We start from the raw sequence: 24,496 nt of genomic DNA, 5'->3' as shown, positions 1-24,496 counted from the left end.
CCGCTTTCATAGCAGCCAGTGCTGTTCTGCAAATTTTTTTCTTTTTTAGGGTTTATTTTTACGGATATATGTATGTGTATATATAAGTACATGTAAGTACATATGCTTGCAGATGCCCATGTTGCTGCCTGATGTGGGTGATGAGAACTGAGCTCATCCTCTGTAAGGGCAGCAAGCCATCTTAGCTACTCTCCAGCCTCTTTCTTCCTTTTGCTGAAATGGAGTTTTTTAAATGCAAGACTTGTTTTCAGTCTAGGACATTTTTGTTCTCTTTTGTGAAATATATTCTCCATGAAAACACTGTTTAAAGCTTCAGTTTGTTTTCTTAGTGTTGGGGTTTTTGAGATGGCTTCTGTCTGGAACCTCGGGTGACCTGAAACTCGAGCTCACATGCTCTGAGATTGCAGGTGAGGGTCAGGATGACAGGTGAGGGTCAGGATGACAGGTGAGGGTCAGGATGACAGGTGAGGGTCAGGATTGCAGGTGAGGGTCAGGATTGCAGGTGAGGGTCAGGATTGCAGGTGAGGGTCGGGATGACAGGTGAGGGTCAGGATGACAGGTGAGGGTCAGGATGACAGGTGAGGGTCAGGATGACAGGTGAGGGTCAGGATGACAGGTGAGGGTCAGGATGACAGGTGAGGGTCAGGATGGCAGGTGAGGGTCGGGATTGCAGGTGAGGGTCGGGATGACAGGTGAGGGTCAGGATGACAGGTGAGGGTCAGGATGACAGGTGAGGGTCAGGATTGCAGGTGAGGGTCAGGATTGCAGGTGAGGGTCGGGATGACAGGTGAGGGTCAGGATGACAGGTGAGGGTCAGGATGACAGGTGAGGGTCAGGATGACAGGTGAGGGTCCAGATGACAGGTGAGGGTCGGGATTGCAGGTGAGGGTGCAGATGACAGGTGAGGGTCGGGATGACAGGTGAGGGTCAGGATGACAGGTGAGGGTCAGGATGACAGGTGAGGGTCAGGATGACAGGTGAGGGTCAGGATTGCAGGTGAGGGTCAGGATTGCAGGTGAGGGTCAGGATGACAGGTGAGGGTCAGGATGGCAGGTGAGGGTCAGGATGGCAGGTGAGGGTCAGGATGACAGGTGAGGGTCAGGATTGCAGGTGAGGGTCAGGATTGCAGGTGAGGGTCGGGATTGCAGGTGAGGGTCGGGATTGCAGGTGAGGGTCCAGATGACAGGTGAGGGTCGGGATGGCAGGTGAGGGTCGGGATGACAGGTGAGGGTCAGGATGACAGGTGAGGGTCAGGATGACAGGTGAGGGTCAGGATGACAGGTGAGGGTCAGGATTGCAGGTGAGGGTCCAGATGACAGGTGAGGATCGGGATTGCAGGTGAGGGTGCAGATGACAGGTGAGGGTCGGGATGACAGGTGAGGGTCAGGATGACAGGTGAGGGTCAGGATGACAGGTGAGGGTCCAGATGACAGGTGAGGGTCGGAATGACAGGTGAGGGTCAGGATGACAGGTGAGGGTCAGGATGACAGGTGAGGGTCGGGATGACAGGTGAGGGTCCAGATGACAGGTGAGGGTCGGGATGGCAGGTGAGGGTCGGAATGACAGGTGAGGGTCGGGATGACAGGTGAGGGTCAGGATGACAGGTGAGGGTCGGAATGACAGGTGAGGGTCAGGATGACAGGTGAGGGTCGGGATGACAGGTGAGGGTCGGGATGACAGGTGAGGGTCAGGATGACAGGTGAGGGTCAGGATGACAGGTGAGGGTGCAGATGACAGGTGAGGGTCCAGATGACAGGTGAGGGTCCAGATGACAGGTGAGGGTCCGGATGACAGGTGAGGGTCAGGATGACAGGTGAGGGTCAGGATGACAGGTGAGGGTGAAGATGACAGGTGAGGGTGAGGATGACAGGTGAGGGTGCAGATGACAGGTGAGAGTCAGGATGACAGGTGAGGGTCAGGATGACAGGTGAGGGTCAGGATGACTGCTGAGGGTGCAGATGACAGGTGAGGGTCCGAATGACAGGTGAGGGTCAGGATGACAGGTGAGGGTCAGGATTGCAGGTGAGGGCTGGGAATATAGGTGTGAGGACTGGGATTCCAAGGTATAATTAGGATTACAGGTAAGGTCAGGATTACAGGTGAGGGTCGGGATGACAGGTGAGGGTCGGGATGACAGGTGAGGGTCAGGATTACAGGTGAAGGCTGGAATTACAGGTGAGGTCAGGATTACATTTTAGGGCTGGAATTACAGGGGAGAGCTAGCGTTGCAGGTGAGGTCAGGATTACAGATGAGGCCCGGGATTGAAGGTGAGGGCTGGGAATATAGGTGTGAGGGCTGGATTCCAAGGGATAACCAGGATTACAGGTAAGGTCAGAATTGCAGGTGAGGCCTGGATTATAGGTATAATTCCACCATAAGCATTGAGTTGTAAAGCTGTAGTTACAAACAAGACATCAGTGCACAGTTATATATGTGTTGTGTGTTTGTAAGCTTCAGAGAACCCCTACCATTGTATCATCAGGGAAGCCTGGCTTCTGGAGCTGCCATGTGATGCCATCTTAGATTATATCAACCACCTCGTTGGTAAGGACTGTGTTTGCCGAGTGATAGTTACATAGAGGCAGAGAATCATTTTAAGCCATTTATGTGCTCCAAAGACTGGCATGTAGCAGTCCTCTCAGGGATAACTCTTAAGGACAGCATGGTCTTTTGTTTATTTAAAATAATCAGTCTTCATCTCCTACCCCAAGTTATTCCTCATGCTGTACCCCACCCTCTGCCTGGGGCTGTACAGCGAGTGTCTTTATATACTGAATCACAGTGAACTGATTACGGAGGGCCGAGCCAGCTCCCACACTAGACACAGATTTCCTTAGGTCCTACTCCATTCCCGCGTTCCTTCATGCACTAGCCTGTTCAACAAGAGCGGCCTAGACCCTGGCCCTTGATGGGTACAAAGCTGCTGTTCCTCATGTTCTGCAAGATGAGGGCTGAGGACAATCAAGATCCTAGAGGGGGTTCTCACCCCGTTTCATGTAGCTGCTTTATTTCTCAAGTATCTACTTAACTAAATAGTTCTAACTGAAAGGTGGTGACTCGGGGTCAGGCTGTTTTTCCTTGCCCCTGCTTCCCTAGTCTGCTCCCATCCCCCAGGCATTGCTGGTGGGATCCTGCCCCTGGGGACCGGGAGAGAGCTTTTTGTCTGCTGCCCCTGGCCTCCCACTCCATCCGGAGTTCGCTTATCCCCGGTCCTGTTCTTTGGGGTGCTCTGTCCTAAGTTCTGAGAGGTTCCAGAACTCTTTGGCCCAGCTAAATCTTTCTGTGTGAGGTAGTAGAGATAAAAAGTGAGTATTTGAGTGGCCATGGATCTGCCTTTTTAGAGTCCATCCCCTGGCTTTGAATAATAACTTACTATAGTGGACCCTTTGTTATTCTTAATGATTGAGCTTATTTTTTTAACTGAGGTATAATATTGGTGCATATTTATGGAGCACTGTGCTGATGGGTGACCAGGGTGACTACTTCTAACTGTGCACACTGCAGGGGCATGCTGATCAGAACTGTTGTCTGTATGAAGCAAAGACCAAGGCGCTGGCAGAGAATTCCCGCCCAGCTGTGGAGTGGACCCTCCGGGTGTCTGGTTACCTTCTCCTGGTTCTTTGTAGGATAACATCAGTCCTACCCTGCTTTCCACATCCTCTCATGGCTAACCTGCCACACTCTGTCAACTTCCGGTCCCAGGGCAAGGGATCCTGATGGTACATGACCCCCACACTCCCCTCCAACCTTCATATCCTCCTCCTCCTCCTCTTTTTAATATCCACTGAGTCCAGCCGGTGCTGCCTGCATGCGCATGTGTATTGGACCGTCCTGTAAGAGCACGGCGGCTCCCAGTGGCTGTGCGCTGGAAGAAAAGCTGCTCCCTCTGTCCCAGCAGCCATCAGTTGCCAATTGTTCTTCAGCGAGGGTGGAGCTCCTGAGCTTCTCCATACCCATCTTGGAATGGTGATGAACGCAACAGCCTTGTCGTTTCACACCCACCCCATCTCGAGCTCTTAGGACTATGCTGCCGTCTCTCTCCAGTGTTCTCTGAACCTCGGGGGATAGGTTTGATATAGACGCCCATTTAGGCTGAATACTCAATATTCAGATCTTCTTTGACCAGTTATGAGTCAGTGTATTGACTTGCAGTGATGCCCACTGCAAAAAGAAGCCCTCTGAACCAAGATTAAGAGTAGCCATAGTGTGTGGGTCAAGCACAAACATTGAGAAAGCAGTTTGACATGATTATTTAGAAAATAACAGTAGTATCTCCTAAAGGCCTACCAGAACCCCATCTGTGTGATTTGACCGGGGTTGTGTTTCAGGCATGAGTTCCCTGCTCTGGAGTGGGTCTCAGCTAATCAGGAAGGTTGGTTATTCCCATAGCAGCGCTGCTGCCACACCCAGGGCTTCCCTGCCTGGCAGGTTCCACCACTAGAAAAGTCTGTTGGTAACTTTTTTCCCTCAGTGGCCTGATTTCTTAATTACCCTCCTAACCATTGGGCTTGGAAACAATTAACATCATTTTATAAGTCCTTTTATTTGAGACAGGTCTCATGTATCCCAGTCTATTCTCCAGATCTTTATGTAGCCAAGGATGACCTTGAACTCCTTCCGAGTGTGAGGCTTGCAGGTATGAGTAGTCATGCCCAGCTTACGTGGTACTGGAGATCAAACCCCGTGCATGTCAGACAACATTCTGTTAGCTGCAGTACGCTCTAGCCTGGAGCTGGCATTTGAACCCTCAGCAGAAGTTGGTCATGGATTTGTAGGAAGTGGGTTGGTGAAGAGCTCAGGCTTCAGAGTTATACTGTGTGCTCCCGACTCTCAGCCCTGTTGGGAGGATGGCACCCATGAGTGGAGTGGCCATCCAGGTGGTTTCATATTTCATTTTCTCATCTGATCTACAGCATGGTTCAGCAGGGACACCCCCAGGGTGTGTCCAGCTGTGAGAGCCCTGGAGATGCTAATATATAAAGGAAGCCTTGGGAGTATTTTAAACCGAGGTCTTTCAGAATAGATTTGGTTTTTCCATTTGAATACTTTTCTACTAAAAATTAAGTTAGGAAAATTCCTTTAAGTGAATCTTATATTGCATGTTCTTAGTTGCCATAGAAGATGGGCTGCTTTTCTTCATGCTGTTGGCTTAGAGTTTTTCTTTTTCATTCCTTTGACTCATGTATTGTGTGTTAGCAGTGTGGGGCATGCCATGCCATGCTTTGTGGAGGTTAGAGACAACTTTCGGAGTGGTGGGAACAGAACTCAAGTTGTCAGACTTAACCAGCAAGCTCCTCTGTCTACTAGCTGACCCCTTTCAACCCTGACTGAAAAGGACTTCAGAAGATGAGTCCTATTTCTGATGAGCTCACCCTGAGCTGCTTTGAACCTGGCTGGCTGTCTGCTCACGAGCCTGGAGTTTTTCACTCATCTCTCTCAGGGTGCCTTTTCTTTATCTGCACGGGCGAGAGGCTCTCCTCAGCAAGCCTTGGTTGGATTGTCCGACTGGAAATGCCCCTGCTTTTCCTTGCAGTCTCCTCAGCCAGCAAGCACTATCCGACAGCAGCTGGCCCCACACACCTTCCTTAAGTAACGCTGTGCCACCTTCGCATGAAGACAGAGGCCTCCATGTTGTGTACAGTAGCAGCTTCCTGCACTGCAGGTAGAGAGCTCGAGACGCAGGACAAGACAGACCTGCAGGCCAGGAACCTGGGCCCTAGCTGAGCAGGGTGCAGTCAGACCTCAGGGTTGGCACTCTGAGACCTTTGAAGGCTTGCTCTGTGCAGTACTGGCTGTGACATGGCCAAAAGCTTCTAGAGCTGACCTCATCAAATAGATACTTTGTTAGATGAGACTCAGCTGAAATCATGAGAAAGGCATGCTTCCTCACTCCTTCCCTTCCTTTCTTTTTATATTGAAGGGGATGTGTAAAATTGTTTTTAATACCTTATAGCTGATTTACAAAGAACTCTCTAAATCATTTTCTGTTGCGGGGGTGGGGCTGCTTTTTCTGTCCTGCCTGCCCAGAACCAAAATGATCACACAAAAACTGTATTAATTAAATCACTGTGTGGCCCATTAGTTCCAGCTTCTTATTGGCTAACTCTTACATCTTAATTTAACCCATCGCCATTAATCTGTGCATCACCACGAGGTTGTGGCCTACCAGCAAAGTTTCAGCATATCTATCTCCTGAGGCTCCATGGTGTCTCTCTGACTCTGCCTTCTTTCTCCCAGCATTCAGTTCTGTCTTCCCCGCCTACCTAAGATGTGCCCTGTCAACAGGCCAAGGCAGTTTCTTTAATCACAGCACACAGAGGGGACTCCCACATCAGTTTTCTTTAATTTTTAGAAAACATTCCGATGGCCTGGAGAGCTAACACAGCAGTTAAGGTGTACACTCGTTTTCTGGGTCCCACACAGACAATCATATACACATAATTTAAGATATATATTTTTTAAAAAAGAAAAATATGGGGGCTGGAGAGATGGCTCAATGGTTAAGAGTACTGACTGCTCCTCCAGAGGACCCAGGTTCGATTCTCAGCACCCACATGACAGCTCGCAGCTGTCTGTAAGTCTAGTTTCAGGCAACCTGACACCCATGGCAGAACACCAGTGTACATACATTAAAAATAAATTAAATTTTAAAAAGAAAAGAAAAATATGAGGAAATATCTTGGAGTGAAACCTCACACCAGGGTATTCTTACTTCTTAGGCTATAGTGTTCGGCTAGCCCTCGCCTAGCTTGCCACCCAGTGAGCAGTGCAGGCCCACAGAGCAGGATTTGCCTGTTCTGCTTGGTGAATTGTCTGCCCTGCTGAGGATTACAGAGGCCACCGCTGAGGCCAGTGCACTTCCATGAGTGACCTGTTGTTCTGAAAGGGGAGTAAGGGGTGGGAGCCCACGAGACAGTGCCCCCCCCCACTGAGAACTGCGCATGGCTGCCGAGCCCTTCCACATACATGCACTTTGACTTATTTTAATTTTTAAATATAGTTTAATTAAACTAAAATGCATCAGTTTCTGTCTCGCTCTCCTCCCTTCAGCTCCTCCTGCCCCCTCCCACACCAGCTCTCAAGGTGAGAGCCTCTTTTCTTTGATTATGTAGGTACATATATGTATGCACAAATGTACAAATACTACCTGATTATTGGAAAATATCCTTAATCTCTGCCTCATAAACAAATATTTCCGCTTTTCTTTGTGTGTATCTTTTGGATTATGCCGTTGACATATTTTGCTTCTCCATTAAAGCACTTTGAACATTTTTAGCTTCAACTGTTTCCCGGCGCTGCTTTATTTACGTAGTCTCTTGTAGTTCATGCTCGTTTCAAACTCACAGTGCAGCTAAGGAGGACGTTAGATTCCCTGTCCTCTGCCTCTACTGCCAATGCTCACAGTTACTTTATACCTTTTGGCCGTTCCAGACAGCTTGTTTTTTTGCTTTGTTTTTGTATGAAGAAAATGTTGAACTATGACAAAATATACACAACGTAATTATTTCATCATCTTGGCCATTTTTAATTTATTTCATGTTTTGGCTGTTTAGCCTGCAGGTGTGTTTGTGCACTGCTTGTATGCCTAGTGCCTGAGGATTGTGTCAGAAGCCGTCTGACTCCCTGGAGCTGGAGCCACAGATGGTGGTGAGCTGCCATGCAGGTGCCAGGAGTCCAAGCCAGGTCGCCAGGAGAGCAGCCAGTGCTCTTCAGCTCCCATCTCAGCCATTCTGCATTGCTTTGCAAACAATCTGCAGGATTCTTCCTGTGACGTGAAGCTGTAACCCTGCCAGTTCTCCTCCCCGCAGCCCCAGGAACCACTGCTGTCCTTCTCTCTGTGGATTTGCTGACGTCGGGTGCTTGGTAGACGTAGAATCATGGCATGTGTGTCTTTTTGTGATTGGCGTTTCTCAGTTCATCCACGCTATAGCTTGAGGTGGGGGCGTGTTCTGTTGAGTGTCTATGTACCTTTGCTTCGAGCATCCGCATTGGACTCTTGGAGTGTTTCTACCTTCTGTCCATGGGAATGATGCTGCTGTTGTGAGCTCGGATGTGCAGATATATTCTCAGTCTTGTTTCCATTTGGAGTTGAATACTCAGAGGGGGTTTCTGCATCATAAGGAGCCCTGTTGGTAACTGTTCTGAAGAACAATGGTGCTGTCTGTAGTTATTAATAGCATCTACGGACTCCATTTGCTTCAGTGCCGGAGTTCTGTTCCTTCATGTTTCTTTAAAGCCTGTTACTTAGTGGCCATCCTGCTGGGTGTGAGGTGGTAACTTGTCTTCATTCGTATTTCCCTGATGGTTAGCGGTGTTCAGCACCTGTTCCTGCCTGTTGGATCATGGATGTATCTTTGAAAAAAATGCCCATTCCTTTACTCATTTTTTTAATAAAAGATTTTACTTTTATTTTTAATTACATAGTTACATGTGTTTCTGTGTAGGTTCTGCATGTGAGTGCAGTGGCAGAGAGGAACGAAAGAGGGCGTTGGAGGCCCTGGAATTGAGTTGCAGGTGATTGTGAGCTGCCTGATGTGCATCTGGGAACCCAGATTGGGTCATCTTAACTGCTGCACAAACTTTGACCTTTAACCTCTTTTCATTTTCTTATTTTGATTGTTGTACTTTATTATTAGTGCACACACATGCCTGATGTGTGTGTGTGTGTGTCTGCATTTGCATGCCATAGCATATGTTTAGAGATCATTGACAACTTTGTGGAGTCATTTTCTTCCGCCCACCTTACACTTATTCCCTAAGTGAATATTTTCCCATCAGATAAATGAGCATAACCGTTAGGTGTCTGGGTACACCGCCTAAATGAGATTGAGATTTTATCACTCAAAGTCGTGGTTCAAACGGCTGGAAAATTCCAAGCCTTTGATTTTTTTTTCTAAAAATGTTCTAAATTCATAAAATGTTAAGCTCTTAGAAGGATGTTTCAAAATGACCTTTCTGCCCTCCAAATGTATGAGCACATGGAGTCCCTGGGCTCCCTGGACACAGCCAGTGGGGGAGCACTGCACTGCAGATGGAAGGCTGGCATGCTGACCGGCCAGTGACAACCTGAGTTCACGGGACTCGCTGAAGCAGGAGAGAACTGACCCAGGAAGTTGTCCTCTGACCTCCACACATGCATGCAACCCCTGTACCCCATGCACTCAAATGCGCAAAATAAAAATACACTTTAGTTTCCAAATGAAAAGAAATGCAATGTATAAATTTCCTCCTGCTGTCTTCTGAGAGCAAATCCTAATCATCTGGATTGAAATACCCTAGAGAAACTTGAAAGAGGTTTTTCCCCTCGACGTGTTGCTCAGCTTAGGAACAGATGACAGATTGCTCGCCTGGATTCTCAACAGGTTCCCACCTAGGTAGAAAACCACCGTAGTTTTCACTCTGGTAGAGTTTTTGAAACTGAACTGTGGTGGTAAAATGAAGACCAGGAGCCCCCATCAGTGGATCCCAAGAGATGTCACTTTGGGGAGTGTGTGCATTTTGGTTTTGTGCAAAAGTTTGTGCAACTTTTGGTTTTGGAAAATATTGTACACGTTGTACTGGCTTCTTGTAATGGACTGTCTGAGGTGGGCTGACTTATAAACGGATTTATTTTGCGCACAGTTTTGGAAGACTGAGGTAGCTAGCGTTGGCCTCAATTTAGTTCTGGTGAGGCCGTGTTTCTTCATCACGTCATGGTGCGTATCAAGATAAGGATCAGGTGATCACACCGCGAGACAGGAAGCAGAGAGACTGGTTGAGGCCACGCACAGTGTTCTGTCACAGTTCTCTTTGGATCGTCAACCAGGTTTGTGAGGTATACCTAAATCCCTTTCAAGGGTTTTCCCAGGGACCTGGGCCCTCCTAAAGGACCAATCTCAACATCATTATAGTGAGGACACACTTCCAAAGCATGGACCCTCGGGAAACCAATCGTAGCCTAACCTTTGCACGTTTCCAACTTGTAGAGGAGAGCTTAATGAATCCCAGCGTCTGTGTCAGGTGCCCTCTGCGATTACGACTGTTGCTTGGTGTGCACTTCTGCCTGTTGTCCTTGAGGTGCAGCAGCCACAGAAGAAAGGACTATGGTTCTAAATGCTAAGGACACCACCGTTGGAAACAGACATGCAAGAATTTAGTTTCTTTTAGAGTGTTCTGAGTTCTCAGTGCAGGGAACTTCTTGTCCATGTCAGACATCTTCTTAGTTGATTAGTGGTTTATCACTACTGTCCAGGACAGTTTGAAATCTTGTCTTTCATTGTATCTGTATATATATATCTGTGTACTTCTCTCTCTGTCTGTGTGTCTCTGTGCCTGTGTATCTGTATCTGTATATATGTCTGTGTATGTATGTCTCTTTGTGTATATGTCTCTATATGGCCGTGTATGTATCAGTGTGTGTATGTATGTTCGTGTGTGTGTGTGTGTCATTGCAAATGTTGCTTTCTGATTTGGAATTGTTTTCTGTGTTTCTGTTGTGTGGTGTGTCTTGTGGTAAAAATTCTGTTTTTGTTCCCCCTTCCCTGTATGGCTCTTTATTGTTGATGAATAATTTAGGATCTTAATCCCATGGAATTGCCTGCAGCATGACTCCCGCCTGCTCTGTCTTCATGATTACTGCCTGCGTTTCGTTAGGGCAGACAGTGATTCTGCTGCAGTTTGCTGTTCATTCACTAGAGAAACCCCCTCCCCACTAGCCAGCTCCTCCAGGTTCACAGGGGTAGGCAGACTCCATGCACATTTCTTCCGCCCCTATTTAAATGTGGTCAGTTTCCAACATGATGAGTTGGCTCCCTAGGGTCTGACCTTCGCTGCTGGCGTTGTCTGGGAGACTGTAGAATCTTTGGGACTAGGGCTGGCCGAGCTTATACAGGTCATGAAGGGGCAGGCCTGACCCTCTGCCTCCTGAGATGCTGAGGCATAAATAGGATGGACTGAGTCCCTCCCTCCATGCTCCTCTGTGATGATGAACTTGTGAGTCCCTCCCCCACCTTGTGCATCTCTGTGATGGTGAACTTGTGATTTCCCCTCCCCCCCCCCCCCGTGCTTCTCTGTGATGGTGAACTTGTGAGTCCCTCCCCCACCTTGTGCATCTCTGTGATGGTGAACTTGTGAGTCCCCCCCTCCCGCCATGCTCCTCTGTGATAGTGAACTTGTGAATCCCCCTCCCCCGTGCTTCTCTGTGATGGTGAATTTGTGAGTCCTGTCCCCCCGCCCCCGCACCGTGCTCCTCTGTGATGGTGAACTTGTGTCCTCTGAAACTGAATCAGAGCAAACCCTTTCTCCCCTCAGTCGCTCCTGTCAGGTGTGTGGTCACAACTGGCAAGTAAGCTTTCCCTCCTTTTAGCTAAAGTACTTTTAGTTAGCATGGCTAAAGCTGTCTTGTTTCCACCCAGTTTCCCCGCAAGGACGATGAACTGTTTTCTTCTTTGGATAATGGGAACCCCTTGAAGAACACCCCCCCCCATACTTCCTTACTCTGTGCTGTGACACGTTCAGGCTCTTCTTGCATCTGATCTGGAACCAGCTAGTTCGTGGAGGAGGCACGGTGTGTGTAGGAAGGTTGCCGAGTGTGCACATGGCTGCTGGGCATGCACACACCTGGGAAGTGAGCATTGTTTCTAGACTTGGTAGGGGACAGAACTAGGAAATATGTCCTTTGCTAAGACTGAAAAATACCTGGCATTTGCATGAACGCTTGCAGTTTGTATTCTGAGCTGGCTTTGTGGGTAAAGCATCAGCTGCTTTACCAAAGGACCTGGGTTCAATTCCTAGCACTCACAGGGTGGCTCCCAGCCATCTCTGATTCCAGTTCCATGAGATCGAGTGCTCTTTTGTGGCCTTCTTGGGTACTGCATGCGTGTGGTTCATAGACACAACACATGCAGGCAAAATGTTTGTATGCATAAAATAAAAAAGAAAAAGTTCTTAATTAGCATAAAGTCATGGATTTTTAACGTACTTCTTTCTGTATCACAAAACTATGTCTCAACTGTTGTAGAAAAATAGAATCTACTTTCCTGCAAGGACATGGCCACTGGACACACACAGGGTAAGGCGTGTGGGGTGGCCTCTGAGGACGTTCCATAACAGGAATGCACTGTTGGGCTACACACTTTAAAGTCTATTGACTGTGTCACCTGATCCGCTGCAGTGTGCGTGAACTCGGATTTACACGTAGGTCCCTTCAGTTCCTTTCACAGCTAGTTGTTGCTGTTGTGGACCCCAGGGTCTCGTCTATGAACAGTGTAAATACAAGAACGAGAGCATTCATCTCTCCCCTCTTTCCTTCCCCTTACCTTCTAGATTGCATGCTCATTTTGATGATTTATTTATCTATACTTACATGTAGTTGAATGACCTTGAACTCCCAATCTTCCTGGCCTCAATTTCCAGGTGTAGAGATCATAGATGTTTGCCATAGCACCTGGCCTGTGAGGGGCTTGAGGTTGAGCTCGGGACCTCGTGAGTCATAGACAAGCGTTCTACCAACGTCTGTAGTCCTGGTAACCTGTTTCCAAACCAATGCTGGGGCTTCCCTGCCACTGTGGGGTCCTCATGTGAGAGTCTCGAGCAGTGCAGAGCCCTGCTTCCATCTGCCGCAGGCCTTCCAGTAATCATATGTAGAAAGTATCTTTGGGGATATAAAGTATCTTTGGAGACATTTTTAAATTTCCCAAGACATGTTTTGTGTAGAGATGTGTGGGGGCCAGAATTGAGATGAGATAAGTTAATGTTGGTCACTTGAAGTATATGATGTTAAAAGGCAGAGAGGAGCAGCAAGAGAAGGTGGGTGACTGAGCCCTGCCGCCCACAGGGCTGTGGGGGAGGCTGACAGGACGGCAGGAACTGCCTGCAGTGCCCATGCTGTGTGCTCTTTGGACAGGACCTCAGGGAGAGAAAATGCCTCTGCTGGACTGGGGCCAATATTTTTTTTCCATTTAAATGATAAGATGGGATGTAGAATAACAGGGGCAAGACTTGGTACCATGAATAATTAATTCCCGTGGTTCTCAGGAAGCTAATTTTAGCCAAGATTGTGAAGCAAAAGCAGCAGTGGCTAGTGGCTGAACTACAGGCAGGGGATGGGGAACACACGCCAGCACCGTGTTGAGATGCATCTGCTCTTGAGAGCAGAGTCCCCTCTCCTCACTGATTCCTGTCCCCCACTGCCTGCTGAGTAAGACGCCAGAGTGCAGGTAACAGAATCCAGAGCAAGGACCTGTGCCACATGTAGGCTCTGGGCACGCTTGTGTTTGGAGGGCAGTGTCATCATGACCCAGACCTCCCAGCTAAGCTTCGGGGTCTAAGTGCTGCTTCGGGTTTTTTACAAGTGAGCTGACGTTCCTGTTTGTCGCTGTTGTTGATTTAAGTGTCCTTCTAAGTGGGAAAAGGCAACTGGAAGCAGCTCTAGGATGGCGGAAGTAAAAAGTAGATGGAAGAAAGCGCTGGCAGGCTAGCATTCTACATAAATTTAATCTTAAAGTCTCCCTCCGCAGTACACCCTTCCACATAAGCCCGTGCAAGGAAGAGAGAGATGTGCTTGTATTGACTGTGGTTCTTCCTCTGGCCGTCTGTCTCATGTAGGATGTCCATGTAGGATGTTTCTCAAGCAGAGGTGTGGATGTTCATATACACAGGGGCTCTCTCTCTCACACACACATATACACACTTTCATGTTAGGCACAATCTAAATTTTGAGTAGGGGAATATACTGGCCATGTATTTACATAGTGAACAATTAGTAACTTTTTTTTGCTGTTTTCTATTTAAGAACACACGCTTTTCTTCTCCTTACACAATTTACAGAGATCGATTTTGCAATAGTTTTTAGTTTGAATGAAGACTATATGTTCCTGTATGTTTTTTGACTCCCTTGGCACTGGCTGGGCTTTCTCTTGTGCTTACTACAAAACTGGCTAATGACAGTGTCTTGGTGGGGAATGCGGTGTCTTCGGGAGTGTTCTCAACTTTGGGTGGTGAGTCTGAGAGTTCAAGCCAGGTGGTGACACCTTTGATCTGTTCTACAAATAAAACTGACTTCATGTGTATCCTGTTTTCTGTTTTGTTTTGTTTTTGAAGTAGGATCTTGCTTTGTAATTCGCTTGGGAAACCTTAACTTCGTGATCCTCCTGCCTCGGCCTCCCAAGCGCTGGTATTGCAGGCCTGCAGGCACCACCACAGCTCATCACCCTCCTTTGGCCGTGATCAAGCAGTGTTAGCCCATCTTTCTATTTATGTCTCTATGTTTACTGTCAACTCCTTGGTGACCACATTTAAAAGTTTACTAAGGCAGCCTGTCGTAGCTGAACACTTGGGAGACCTCGCTTACCTTGAAGAATTGGAAGTGGAGTCTCTCAAGGTGGTGGAACCCGGGAATACCTCACCTCTTCAACTTCTTGATGCTGCTGAATCTGCTTGCTTACCTTACCTCTGCGCAATGAATGCAGTTAGCGCATGATATCTGCTATCTTACCAAGTGCTTTTAAAGGAAGAATTCCAGTAAAATATTTTTGTTTGTTTCTTTAACAGAAATCATAGCCCGCTAATGAGTTTTGGAGCCAGCTTTGTGAGTTTTTTGGTAAGTTGATATCAAAAGAGATATTGCTATAAAACAATATAAATTAACACCCGTTTGCCTGCTGGCCGTGTAGACACTAATGTCTGTGAGATAGACGTTCTCCCCCAGTCTTAAAAATAAAATGCTTATATATAACTTTTAGGGGGCTACATTTTTCCCAACTGAAAGTTCTTGTGTGACAGGAGGAAAAGCCTTCGGGAAGGAAGTTAGCTCCACCCTGAGCGACAGCAGCCTGGAGGATGAGTTCAGGATGAGTTCAGGATGAGTTCCTGCTTCCCAGGACTGCTGCTGAGAGGGGAGGAAATGGGTCAGAGGAGTTTTTACAGTCAACTGTCAACATAGGATGCTGAACGCTTTTTTTCAGAAATGCTTGTCACACAAGCCAATTTTAAGTATATCATTTAAAAAATCATCATAGGCTGGGCAGTGTTGGCGCACACCTTTAATCCCAGTGCTCAGGAGGCAGAGGCAGGCGGATCTCTGTGAGTTCAAGGCCAGCCTGGTCTACAAGAACTCGTTCCAGGACAGGCACCAAAACTACAGAGAAACCCTGTTTTGAGAGGGGGAGGGGAACAACCAAAACCAAAGTCAAACAATCATCCTAGAGTTGTGGAATGTGGAAACTGCTGAGTGAGGAGAGGGAGAGAAATTCACAGTGAAGACAGAAGGACAGCTGCCAGTGGGCACTCGTAGACATCCTGCCTGGGCCTTGGCCAGGGCTAATAAGCTGGGGTCCTGTTGGGACAAAAGCTTGAAGTCCTCCCCTTTGTAGGGCTGCTGGCTCCATCCCTGGGGAGACCGTTCTGGATGGAGACTGAGACACGTGTCCGTCTTAGTTATTTTTCCTGTGGCTGGAATAAAACACCAGTCACAAGCACCTAAAGAGAGAAAGGACATGGTGGGTCACAGTTTGAGGTGACAATCCTTAGCGGTTAGTACATCACAGACAGGAGCCTAAGGTCACTGGTCCCACTGTAGCCATAGTCACAATCGGAATGATGAATGCTTTATAAAAATCCAGGATCCCAGCCCAGGGAATAGTGCCACGCTCATCCGTCTCCCAGGTGATCTTAGCTCATCAACTGGACAGTTGAGATTAGCTGTCCTATACCCAAGTGACTGCGAGGCGGGCAGTGGGGACAGAGAGAGGGCCTGGGTTAGTACTGTCCTGGGGGAGGGAGGGAGAGCCAGGTCACAGCAAAGCTGAGAGTTTAGCATCCTGAAGGGTGCGTGGGAGGAGAGCGTGGCTGGGACAAAGGGACTGAGGTCTGATTTGGCCATAATGGAAAAGTCAGTTAGAGTCATAGCAAAGGAGCCTAGGCTGTCAGCCCCACCCGCAGGAGCACTGGAAGAGAGAGACAGCAGACCCACCAGGGCTCCAGAGAACTGACTCCTCTCCCAGCTGCCTGTCAGCTCAGAGACCTCAGTTCTCTCCCAGGTGCGTGGGTACCTGCTGAAGGCAGAGTCAGGCACTCAAGGTCATCCTTATCTGTATATTGACTTCAAGGTCAGCATGGGCTACAGGAGTCCCCACTAAAATCCTGTGCATCTCTGGCATCTAGCTACTCTTTTACTAGTAAGTCTAGTTCAGTCTTTGAGCCAGGGATCCATTAGTGTGTGGAGCGAGCTTTTGTGTGGGACACTGTTATAGGACCTGAGTAAAAACGGAGAGCATTCTACTGTGTTTAATTCTAAAAGGACTAAAACACAATTACAAGGACATTCACCTCTGCATCCTTTTTCATGCTGTCATAATCCATAATCGAGATCTAAAGTCTTATTTTCTACCGTTATACTAGTTTCTTTAATGACTAGTGTGTACTGTAACAGTGTGAACCTCTTTACTTGAGAGTAATTGAGATATGTGATGTCCTTCTGTATATGTGCTGCTTTTATTGGTTGATGAATAAAGCTGTTCAGCCAATGGCTTAGAGTAAAGTCAGGGAAAATCCGAACAGAGATAGAATAAGAGAATAGGCGGAGTCAAACAGATGCCATGTAGCTGCTGGAGGAGAAGGACGTCGGAACCCTACTGGTGATCCATAGCCTCGTGGTGATGCACAGGTTAATAGAAACGGGTTAATTTAAGATGTAAGAGCTAGCTAGGAATATGTCTAGTCATTGTCCAAACTGGGTCTGGGCAGCCAGGAAGCAAACGAGCAATCTCAGCTTACATAATAGAGACGGCTTTTCTAGTTTGGCACTCCACGGTTCCCATGCTTCCTGAGTCATCTGTCCTTTCTGTTTCCTGGAAGAACGCCATGATGACCTTTGAGGAGGAGAAGATGCAGCTGGCGTGCGATGACTTAAAAACCACGGAGAAGCTCTGTGAGAGTGAAGAGGCTGGCGTCATCGAGACAATTAGGAACAAAATCAAGAAGAATGTAAGTGGTGCTCAGCTGGGTGCTGAGCTCAATAAGGTGGGAGAGGCAGGCAGGCGACATGGAGCCTCGACTGGATGTGATGTCACTGTCTGCTTCAAGTCCTTTCCTTGATTCCCCCTCAGTGATGGACTGCAGCTTGGAACTGAAGATCAAATAAATCCTTTTTTCTCTAAGTTGCTTTCGGTGAGGTTAACATCACAACAGAAATGAAAGCAGTGTAGCTCTGTGGTAGAGGCTCTTGAGGCAGGGGTTTCCTGTGTGTGATTAAACACATAACTGATAGAATAATCACACGTTGGCATGCTTCTGGAACACAGCTGCTGACCTAAGCTTCCTGGGAGCTGCTGGCCTTTGGTTATGAGCGAAGTCCAGGTGGGGACAGCTCAGTTGTGAAGGGCTGGCTGTGCATACACGAGGCCTTGAGCTCAATCCCCACATAAAAGCCAGGCATGATGGCGTCCACTGGGGAGGCACAGATGGGTTAGCCTAGCCTAACCAGTCTCAGAAAGCAAGGTGTTGTGGTGGTGAGATGCCTTGCTGGGTAAAGGCGCTTGCTGCTAGATCTGACAACCTGAGTTCAGTTAGCTGGGCCCATGTGGTGTAAGGAGAAAGCTGACTACTGCTGGCTGCTGCATGCATACAGTGGTGTACACACACACACACACACACACACACACACATGCATATATACACACACAAATACATACATACACACACAAAGACATACACACATACAAATGCATACATATACACATATACATACATATATACACACATACACATACATACACACACAAAGACATACACACATACAAATGCATACATATACACATATACATACATATATACACACATACACATACATACACACAAACACACAAACACATATATACACATACTTATACACACATACACACACAAACACATACACACACATATGTACATGTTGTATGAGCCCGCTTGTTCGTTCTCAGCTGCTCATTCCCAAAATAACTACACAGAAACTGATTAATTAAATCATTGCTTGGCCCATTAGCTCTAGCTCTTACATCTTAATTTAACCCATTTCTATTAATCTGTGTATCACCACAAGGCTGTGGCTTACCAGGTAAAGTTCTGGTGTCTGTCTCCAGTGGGGCTACATGGCTTCTCCTGATTCTGCCTTCTTTCTCCCAGCATTCAGTTTAGTTTTCCCCACCTAGCTCTGTTCTGCCCTACGCAGGCCTAAGACAATCTGTTTATTAAACAATGGTATTCACAGCATACAGCGGGACATCCTGCGTCATATACATACACACACACACACAAATGGATTTAAATTTAAAATAATGAGCAAAACAAGATGGACAGTGTCTGAGGAGGAATGTGCCCGACATTGTTCTCTGACCTCCATGCACATATACATACATGCACTCAAACACATAAAAGATCATAATCCACATATTTAGAATTTGCTTTCACCTTTCACTACAAATACCCAAGCTTTAAGAGGCAGCCCTCCCCCTCTAGTACTGATTGCACAGTCTGAGTGTCATATATGTGACATACGTGACGTCAGATGTGTCTGTTGATTGTCCCCACCAAGTGCCCATCTTTTCCTCTGCTTCTTCAGGTAAGCCCTGACTGGTCTATGAATAGTGTTGGCTTTGGCTCTGGGATCACAGTTGAGCGCAGCCCTTGGTGGCTCTGGGATCACAGATAAGCGCAGCCATTGGTGGCTCTGGGATCACAGTTGAGCGCAGCCGTTGGTGGTGGCTCTGGCTCTTGCTCTGGCTCTGGGTTCACAGTTGAATACCACCACACCTTGTCTTTTAAGGGATTTCTTGATCTAGAACTCAGTTCACCATACTTGTGCACTTAGCACCTTTACCTGCTGAGCCACTTCCCTGAATCCTAGGACATCATTCTTTTTCATTTATTCTCTGGTTCTTCCTAAATGTCATCCCCCTGTTTCAGGTACTCCCCTGCCTAGGGCTCTGAGCCCTACTGAGTTGTCTGCTGGAGGATCCCATAGTTGAATGGCTACAGTGTTGCACTTACTATTTTACATGATAATAAAGTCTCTGTTTTCCTCAGTGTAAGCTTGTTCCCATGCCTGGCCCGAGGTCATCCCAGCCCTATGTCACTGACATTCATGACAGGCCTTGTGGCATGTAAAACGGTGTCTTGTGTTGCTTCAGCCCTCTGTGAACCCTGCATGGTAGACTCTTGTCACAAGGACAGCAGAGCACAGACTTACATTTTCTGTATGAACAACTGCTGGGACTGGACATGGAGCAATAATAACCTTGATGGATTCTGTTAAAATTTAGTCAGATGAGGGGAAATGTCGTTCTGTTGTGTTCTTCACATGCACTGTTGACATGCATGGTAAAAACATGTCATTTCTTTTATATATATTTTACATGATAATCCCAGTTCCTCCTCCCTCCTCCTCTTTTCCCCTCATCCTACCCACAATCTGCTCCTCAGAGATGGTAATTCTGTCACCTCGCCATGCTGAAGCAGGACCAAGCCTCCACTCCCGTACCCCCATGTCTAGGCCGAGCAAGGTTTCTCTTCATAGGAAATGGGCTCCAAAAAGTCAGATCATTCATTAGGGTGACTCCTGGCCCCCATGCCAGTGGACCCCAAGCCACTCCCTGTCACCTGCTTTCAGGGGGCCTAGATTTGTCCTGTTCAGGTTTCAAGTTGTCAGTCCAGAGTCAGTGACTCCCACTGGCTCGGGTCAGCTGTTTCTGAGGATGTCCCTTCGTGGTCTTCAGCCCTCTGCTCATACTGTCGCTCCTCCCTCTCTTCAGCTGGACATGGGAGCTCTGTCCAGTGCTTAGTTGTGGATCTCTGCATCTGCTTCCGTCCGTTACTGGCTGAAGGTTTCAGGAGATGCTGGAGAGATAGCTCAACCAGTAAAGGCTAGGCTCACAACCAAAACCATGTTGTTTGGGAAACCGTGCACAGTTACTTTGAACAGTCTGTTCAGGGGCACTTTGTGTTAAGAAGGCGGTGTTCTGCCTCATGGCGAGTTTTTTTTATCCCATTCAGAAACATCCTATGACAAAGACTAGCATTAAAAATGTAATTTGACTTCCTGCTTGTTTTTACTTACATCTCTTACATTTCAGGTATGGTTTCTGATTTGGTTAGAGGTCATTTTTGATTACAGTATTTATTCTGATTAATGGATAGATATATAACCAGTTTCTCACCCTTGCATATCAGTTACTCACAACAAAGGATACACCATAATATTAGTGTTCCCTAACGACAGACTGTAAATACCTCTTCAGTATATCTGCTGTGTGGGGTGTATTCTATATTAATATCTTTCATTTGCATTAACAGTTTACATTGTCTGAAAAAAAAATGAATCCCTTACTAGTTTTTTCATTTTTCATTTTTCTCATGAATCCCATTTTCATCATTTATAATATGGTTCTGCATTACAGTGTTCTCTAAGACAGCAAATTGTTGTCAGAGCTGGAGCGAAGTGGAGTATGGGACCCCAGGTCACCAGTGTGACTTGATCTTGGCTCTGAGTGACCTCCAGGCTTTACAGTTCCCATGGGAATCATTTTGTACTGCAGAGCTGCAGATGCAGACATCCAGAGGCTGTGTTTTTCTTGGGTATGATTTACAACGTTTGCTTTCTCTTCATGACACAGGTCGATGCCCGCAAATCTGCCCCCTCAATGGTTGATCGACTTCAGAGGCAAATCATTATTGCTGACTGCCAGGTCTACCTGGCTGTGCTCTCGTTTGTGAAACAAGAACTCTCAGGTAAGCGGGAGCGGTTTTAACGTTATTCACTATTCCGTGGACACATCTAATGCTGTCCACTGTTCCGTGGACACATCTAATGCTGTCCACTGTTCCGTGGACACATCTAATGCTGTCCACTGTTCCGTGGACACATCTAATGCTGTCCACTGTTCCGTGGACACATCTAATGCTGTCCACTGTTCCATGGACACTTTTAACGCTATTCACTGTTCCGTGGACACGTTTTTAATGCTACTCACTGTTCTGTGGACACGTTTAATGTTCACTATTTTGTGAATGCATTTTTAATGCTGGTCACTATTCTGTGGACACAATCAGTAATACTCTTTTTAAAAAAAAAAAAAAAACTTAGATTTTGAAAACAAACTCATGGCAGTGCTTTGCCGGGAGCGATACTGATTTGTAACTAGGAAATTGAAACCATGGGTGTCTTGTGTGCTGAAGTCCACGTCACAATTCTCAGTCTGGAGATAATTTTGTCTTTCTTAGAGAAATTGATAGTGACTTTCATATGTGGGGGCTTACAGTGGTCATAAAGTTGTACTTGTATTTTTTATGTGAAATCAAACTGGTTTAAATTCAGCTTCTCAGGGAGCTGTTCTCAGCTCCTTCAGTCAAGTGCCTTGGCAGTGACTCCCTGCTGTTCTGAGCCCTGGTGCCCTGGTGAGCTTGTGGAGGGTGGAAACTATGTTTGCCAGGTTTTGGCGCTCTCGGGTCTTCAGTAGGATGAAAGACTGAGAGACTGATTTCCGGGCCCAGTTGTGTGTCTTAGATCCTGACAGCAGAACCCTGCCACTCGGCCGGATGGATTTACATATGGGGAAAACAAAAGAAAGAAGACACTAAGTGGAAATCAGTCCAAATTCTCTCAGACTTTAACTGAAGATACTTTTTCTGTGAAATGTAATTGGTACTTCTCTTTCTAGACAACTGGCAATCATTTCCTCCCATTTTCTTCTGTTTCCATTTCTGTGTTCAACTTGCTGTTGTTTCTATTCGACTTCAGTTGAAAGAGAATTTAACTTTTTATTTATTTATTCGTTTTGACTAACTCCCATCCCACCCCACCTATTCCCATTCCCATCCCCCACCACACCCCATCCCTGCCAGTTTGGAGCGGTGCAGTGACTGACACCCAGCGGCAGCTCACCCTACCTGGAGCACACAGTCACGCTTGTTATTTTGGCATTCTTTTTCTGTTGCCCAAGAATTCTGGTGAGGAACCCATTTTAGCCATTAAGAAAATGATCATGCCCGCAGTGGTGGCGCAAACCTTTAATCCCAGCACTCAGAAGGCAGAGGTAGGCAGATCTCTGTGAGTCTGAGGCCAGTCTGGACAAGTTCTAGGGTAACTAGGGCTATGTAAAGAGACCTGTCGCAAAAATTAAAAATGTATATAGAAAATGTCTAAGAGAGGGTAACTGGGTGTTGGTATATACATTCCGGCTACTTGGGAACTGGCGGAGCTGGGAGATCCCTTGAACTCAGGACTGCCTAGGCAGCAGAAGAGCACAGCTCTCCGCCTCCCCTTCTCCTCACACTCAGTTTTATTTTTCTTTCTGTGTGTCAGGGTGTGGTACGTGTTGAGTACCCTTGGAGTCCCGAAGAGGGCGTCAGATCCTCAGAGCTGTAGTTGGAGGTGGTTTTGGCCTGCCTGACAGGGGTGCTGGGTCTTGTAATCTGTCTGTCACCTGGGTACTCTGTCCCTTTAGAAGACAAGCTCCTCCCACTGCAACCCTCCCTCCCTTCAGCTGAGGCAAGTGAATCTCCCTCCTCCTCTACCAGCTCTCTCTCTCTCTCTCTCTCTCTCTCTCTCTCTCTCTCTCTCTCTCTCTCTCTCTGCCTCTGCCTCCCTCCCTCTCTCCACCCCCCATACCCCCCTTTTCTGGAGAGACAGGTTCTGCCTCTCTCTCTCTCTCTCTCTCTCTCTCTCTCTCTCTCTCTCTCTCTCCCTCTCTCTACTCTCCCCCCTTTTCTCCCCTTCCCCCCTGCCCTTTCCGTCTCTATAACCCACTAAATAAACTCTACACCCAAACTCTCACTCTGCATGGTGTATCTGTCTGTCTCTCTCCCGCCACCTGCCAGGGACCCGGCCGAGGCCTACCCCTTTATAAATGATGACACTGGGTACTGAGCTCAGGTCTTTTGGGAGAGCGGGACTCATTCTTAGCCACTGGGCCATCTTTCCAGCCCGAGATGCTGCCTCAGAAAGACCAGAAATTAGACCTTGAAAGAGAAGCAACAGAAAGATGCAGTAAAGTGTTTTATGTGAAAGTTATCAAACATTGCAGAATAAGTTCCTCTGCCCTTCACTGGCCCACTCAGCCTTGCGGAGCTCCTGGGAGTGCAAGCTAACACTGAGCTAGGTGTGCAGACATAGGTGTGGGCCCTGCCCATAGTCACGCTCACCAGACAATCTGCTTTGTTTCTGATGATTCCAATAGGAAAATGGCCAAGCATTGTTATAGAAATACTGAGAAGATTTCTGTTTAAAGAACAACTTAGTCAGGTTATCACCTTCAATGTTTCCACCTAGAAGAAAGGTCCTCTACTCTTTATCTTTCTCAGATGTGTTTTCATGAAATTCAATCTGCAGTATTTTGTCTCTCTCGGCCCTCCCGTGGAGATGGCAGTTTTAGCAGTGTTTCTATGACTGGGTTAAAAATGTGGTTACAAACCATGGCATCGTTTGTTGTGCAGATGAGCCATGGCATACTTAACCAGTTCATGTGGCATCTGTGTGTTCTTTATTGCACATGCTTTTTTTTTGTTTGTTTTATTTTTGATTTATTAGGGCAGTGGAACCTATTTCACTTTTAACTCATAAATCATATGGTGCCGTCGGGCCGATGCCCAGGCCCCCCTGTGCTAAGCAAGTCCTTTACTGTGGGGCTGTTGTTCCACCCAGGAGGTTCTGTCTCACAGATGCCTTTCCGGGCTCTGCTTCCCCTTCTCCTCCTCGTCTGCTGCTGACTAGGATAAAGTTTAATCCTGCCTATCACAGACATTTGACAGGATCTCAGTTTTTATGATTTATTAAAGGAGATTCTGAATCTGGACAGAAATTCTCAGAGGCTAACAGCCCTGGATCTGGCCATTTGTTTATTTGCTCTGAATAGTAAGCACACACAGGCAAGAGTGAGCTTCACACAGTAATTCCTCTGCTTTCTTGCTGAGGTTTGTCTTTGCTGTTGGGCTGTGTTGGAGCCCACAGGACTATATAGTAAGTGCACAGCTGGCAGGTTGATAAAGGCAGACCCACAGGTGGACAACTTATGGGGTACCTGTTTTACAGATCTGCGGGAACACTTGTCTTTTGGAAAAGTCACTATCGATTCTGCAAAATCTTGTGAAATCATGGTGTTTCTCCCTTTAAAATGGGATTCATTCCAAAAACACCTCAGCATTGTGGCCTTCCCATCCCCCACACAATGAGGCTTTAGAGCAATAATATTCACTCTTTGTTCTAACAGTCAAATTTACAGAGACCTGCTAACAGACCACACATAGAAATTGTTAAAGACAGGCACCAGTGAGAAGGCAGCCGTGCCCTACCTTTGCTAACAAACAAACCTGGGCATCCCCAAGAGCTGCTCATCACAAAAGAGCCTGGTGAGAACGGGTGGGCCCAGGGGTCAGGACGGTTAGCATCTTTATCTAATGGTTTGGGATGTCGGGTATTTCCCCTCAAGTGTTGGCTCTTCCCTGGGTCGTGCCACCTGTTCCGGAGCACTGCTTTGTCAGGTTCTCCCT

At 47.1% G+C, this 24,496-nt stretch overlaps 1 protein-coding gene across 1 annotated transcript in view; it reads left to right on the top strand.

The window, feature by feature from the left end:
• Ttc39c (tetratricopeptide repeat domain 39C) overlaps positions 1-24,496 on the top strand; it is a 90,303-nt gene that overhangs the window by 23,949 nt on the left and 41,858 nt on the right. The window contains exons 2-4 of the mRNA XM_048447950.3: positions 14,531-14,579; positions 16,835-16,963; positions 20,626-20,740. Coding sequence (XP_048303907.2) covers positions 14,531-14,579; positions 16,835-16,963; positions 20,626-20,740 — 293 coding nt within the window. The remainder of the gene's footprint in view (positions 1-14,530; positions 14,580-16,834; positions 16,964-20,625; positions 20,741-24,496) is intronic.

This window comes from Myodes glareolus, chromosome 13 (assembly GCF_982192425.1).
Source record: "Myodes glareolus chromosome 13, mMyoGla1.1, whole genome shotgun sequence".
NCBI classification, from domain to species: Eukaryota; Metazoa; Chordata; class Mammalia; order Rodentia; family Cricetidae; genus Myodes; species Myodes glareolus.
Note: the sequence above shows the minus strand (reverse complement) of the source record. Positions and strands in the feature narration are given on the sequence as shown.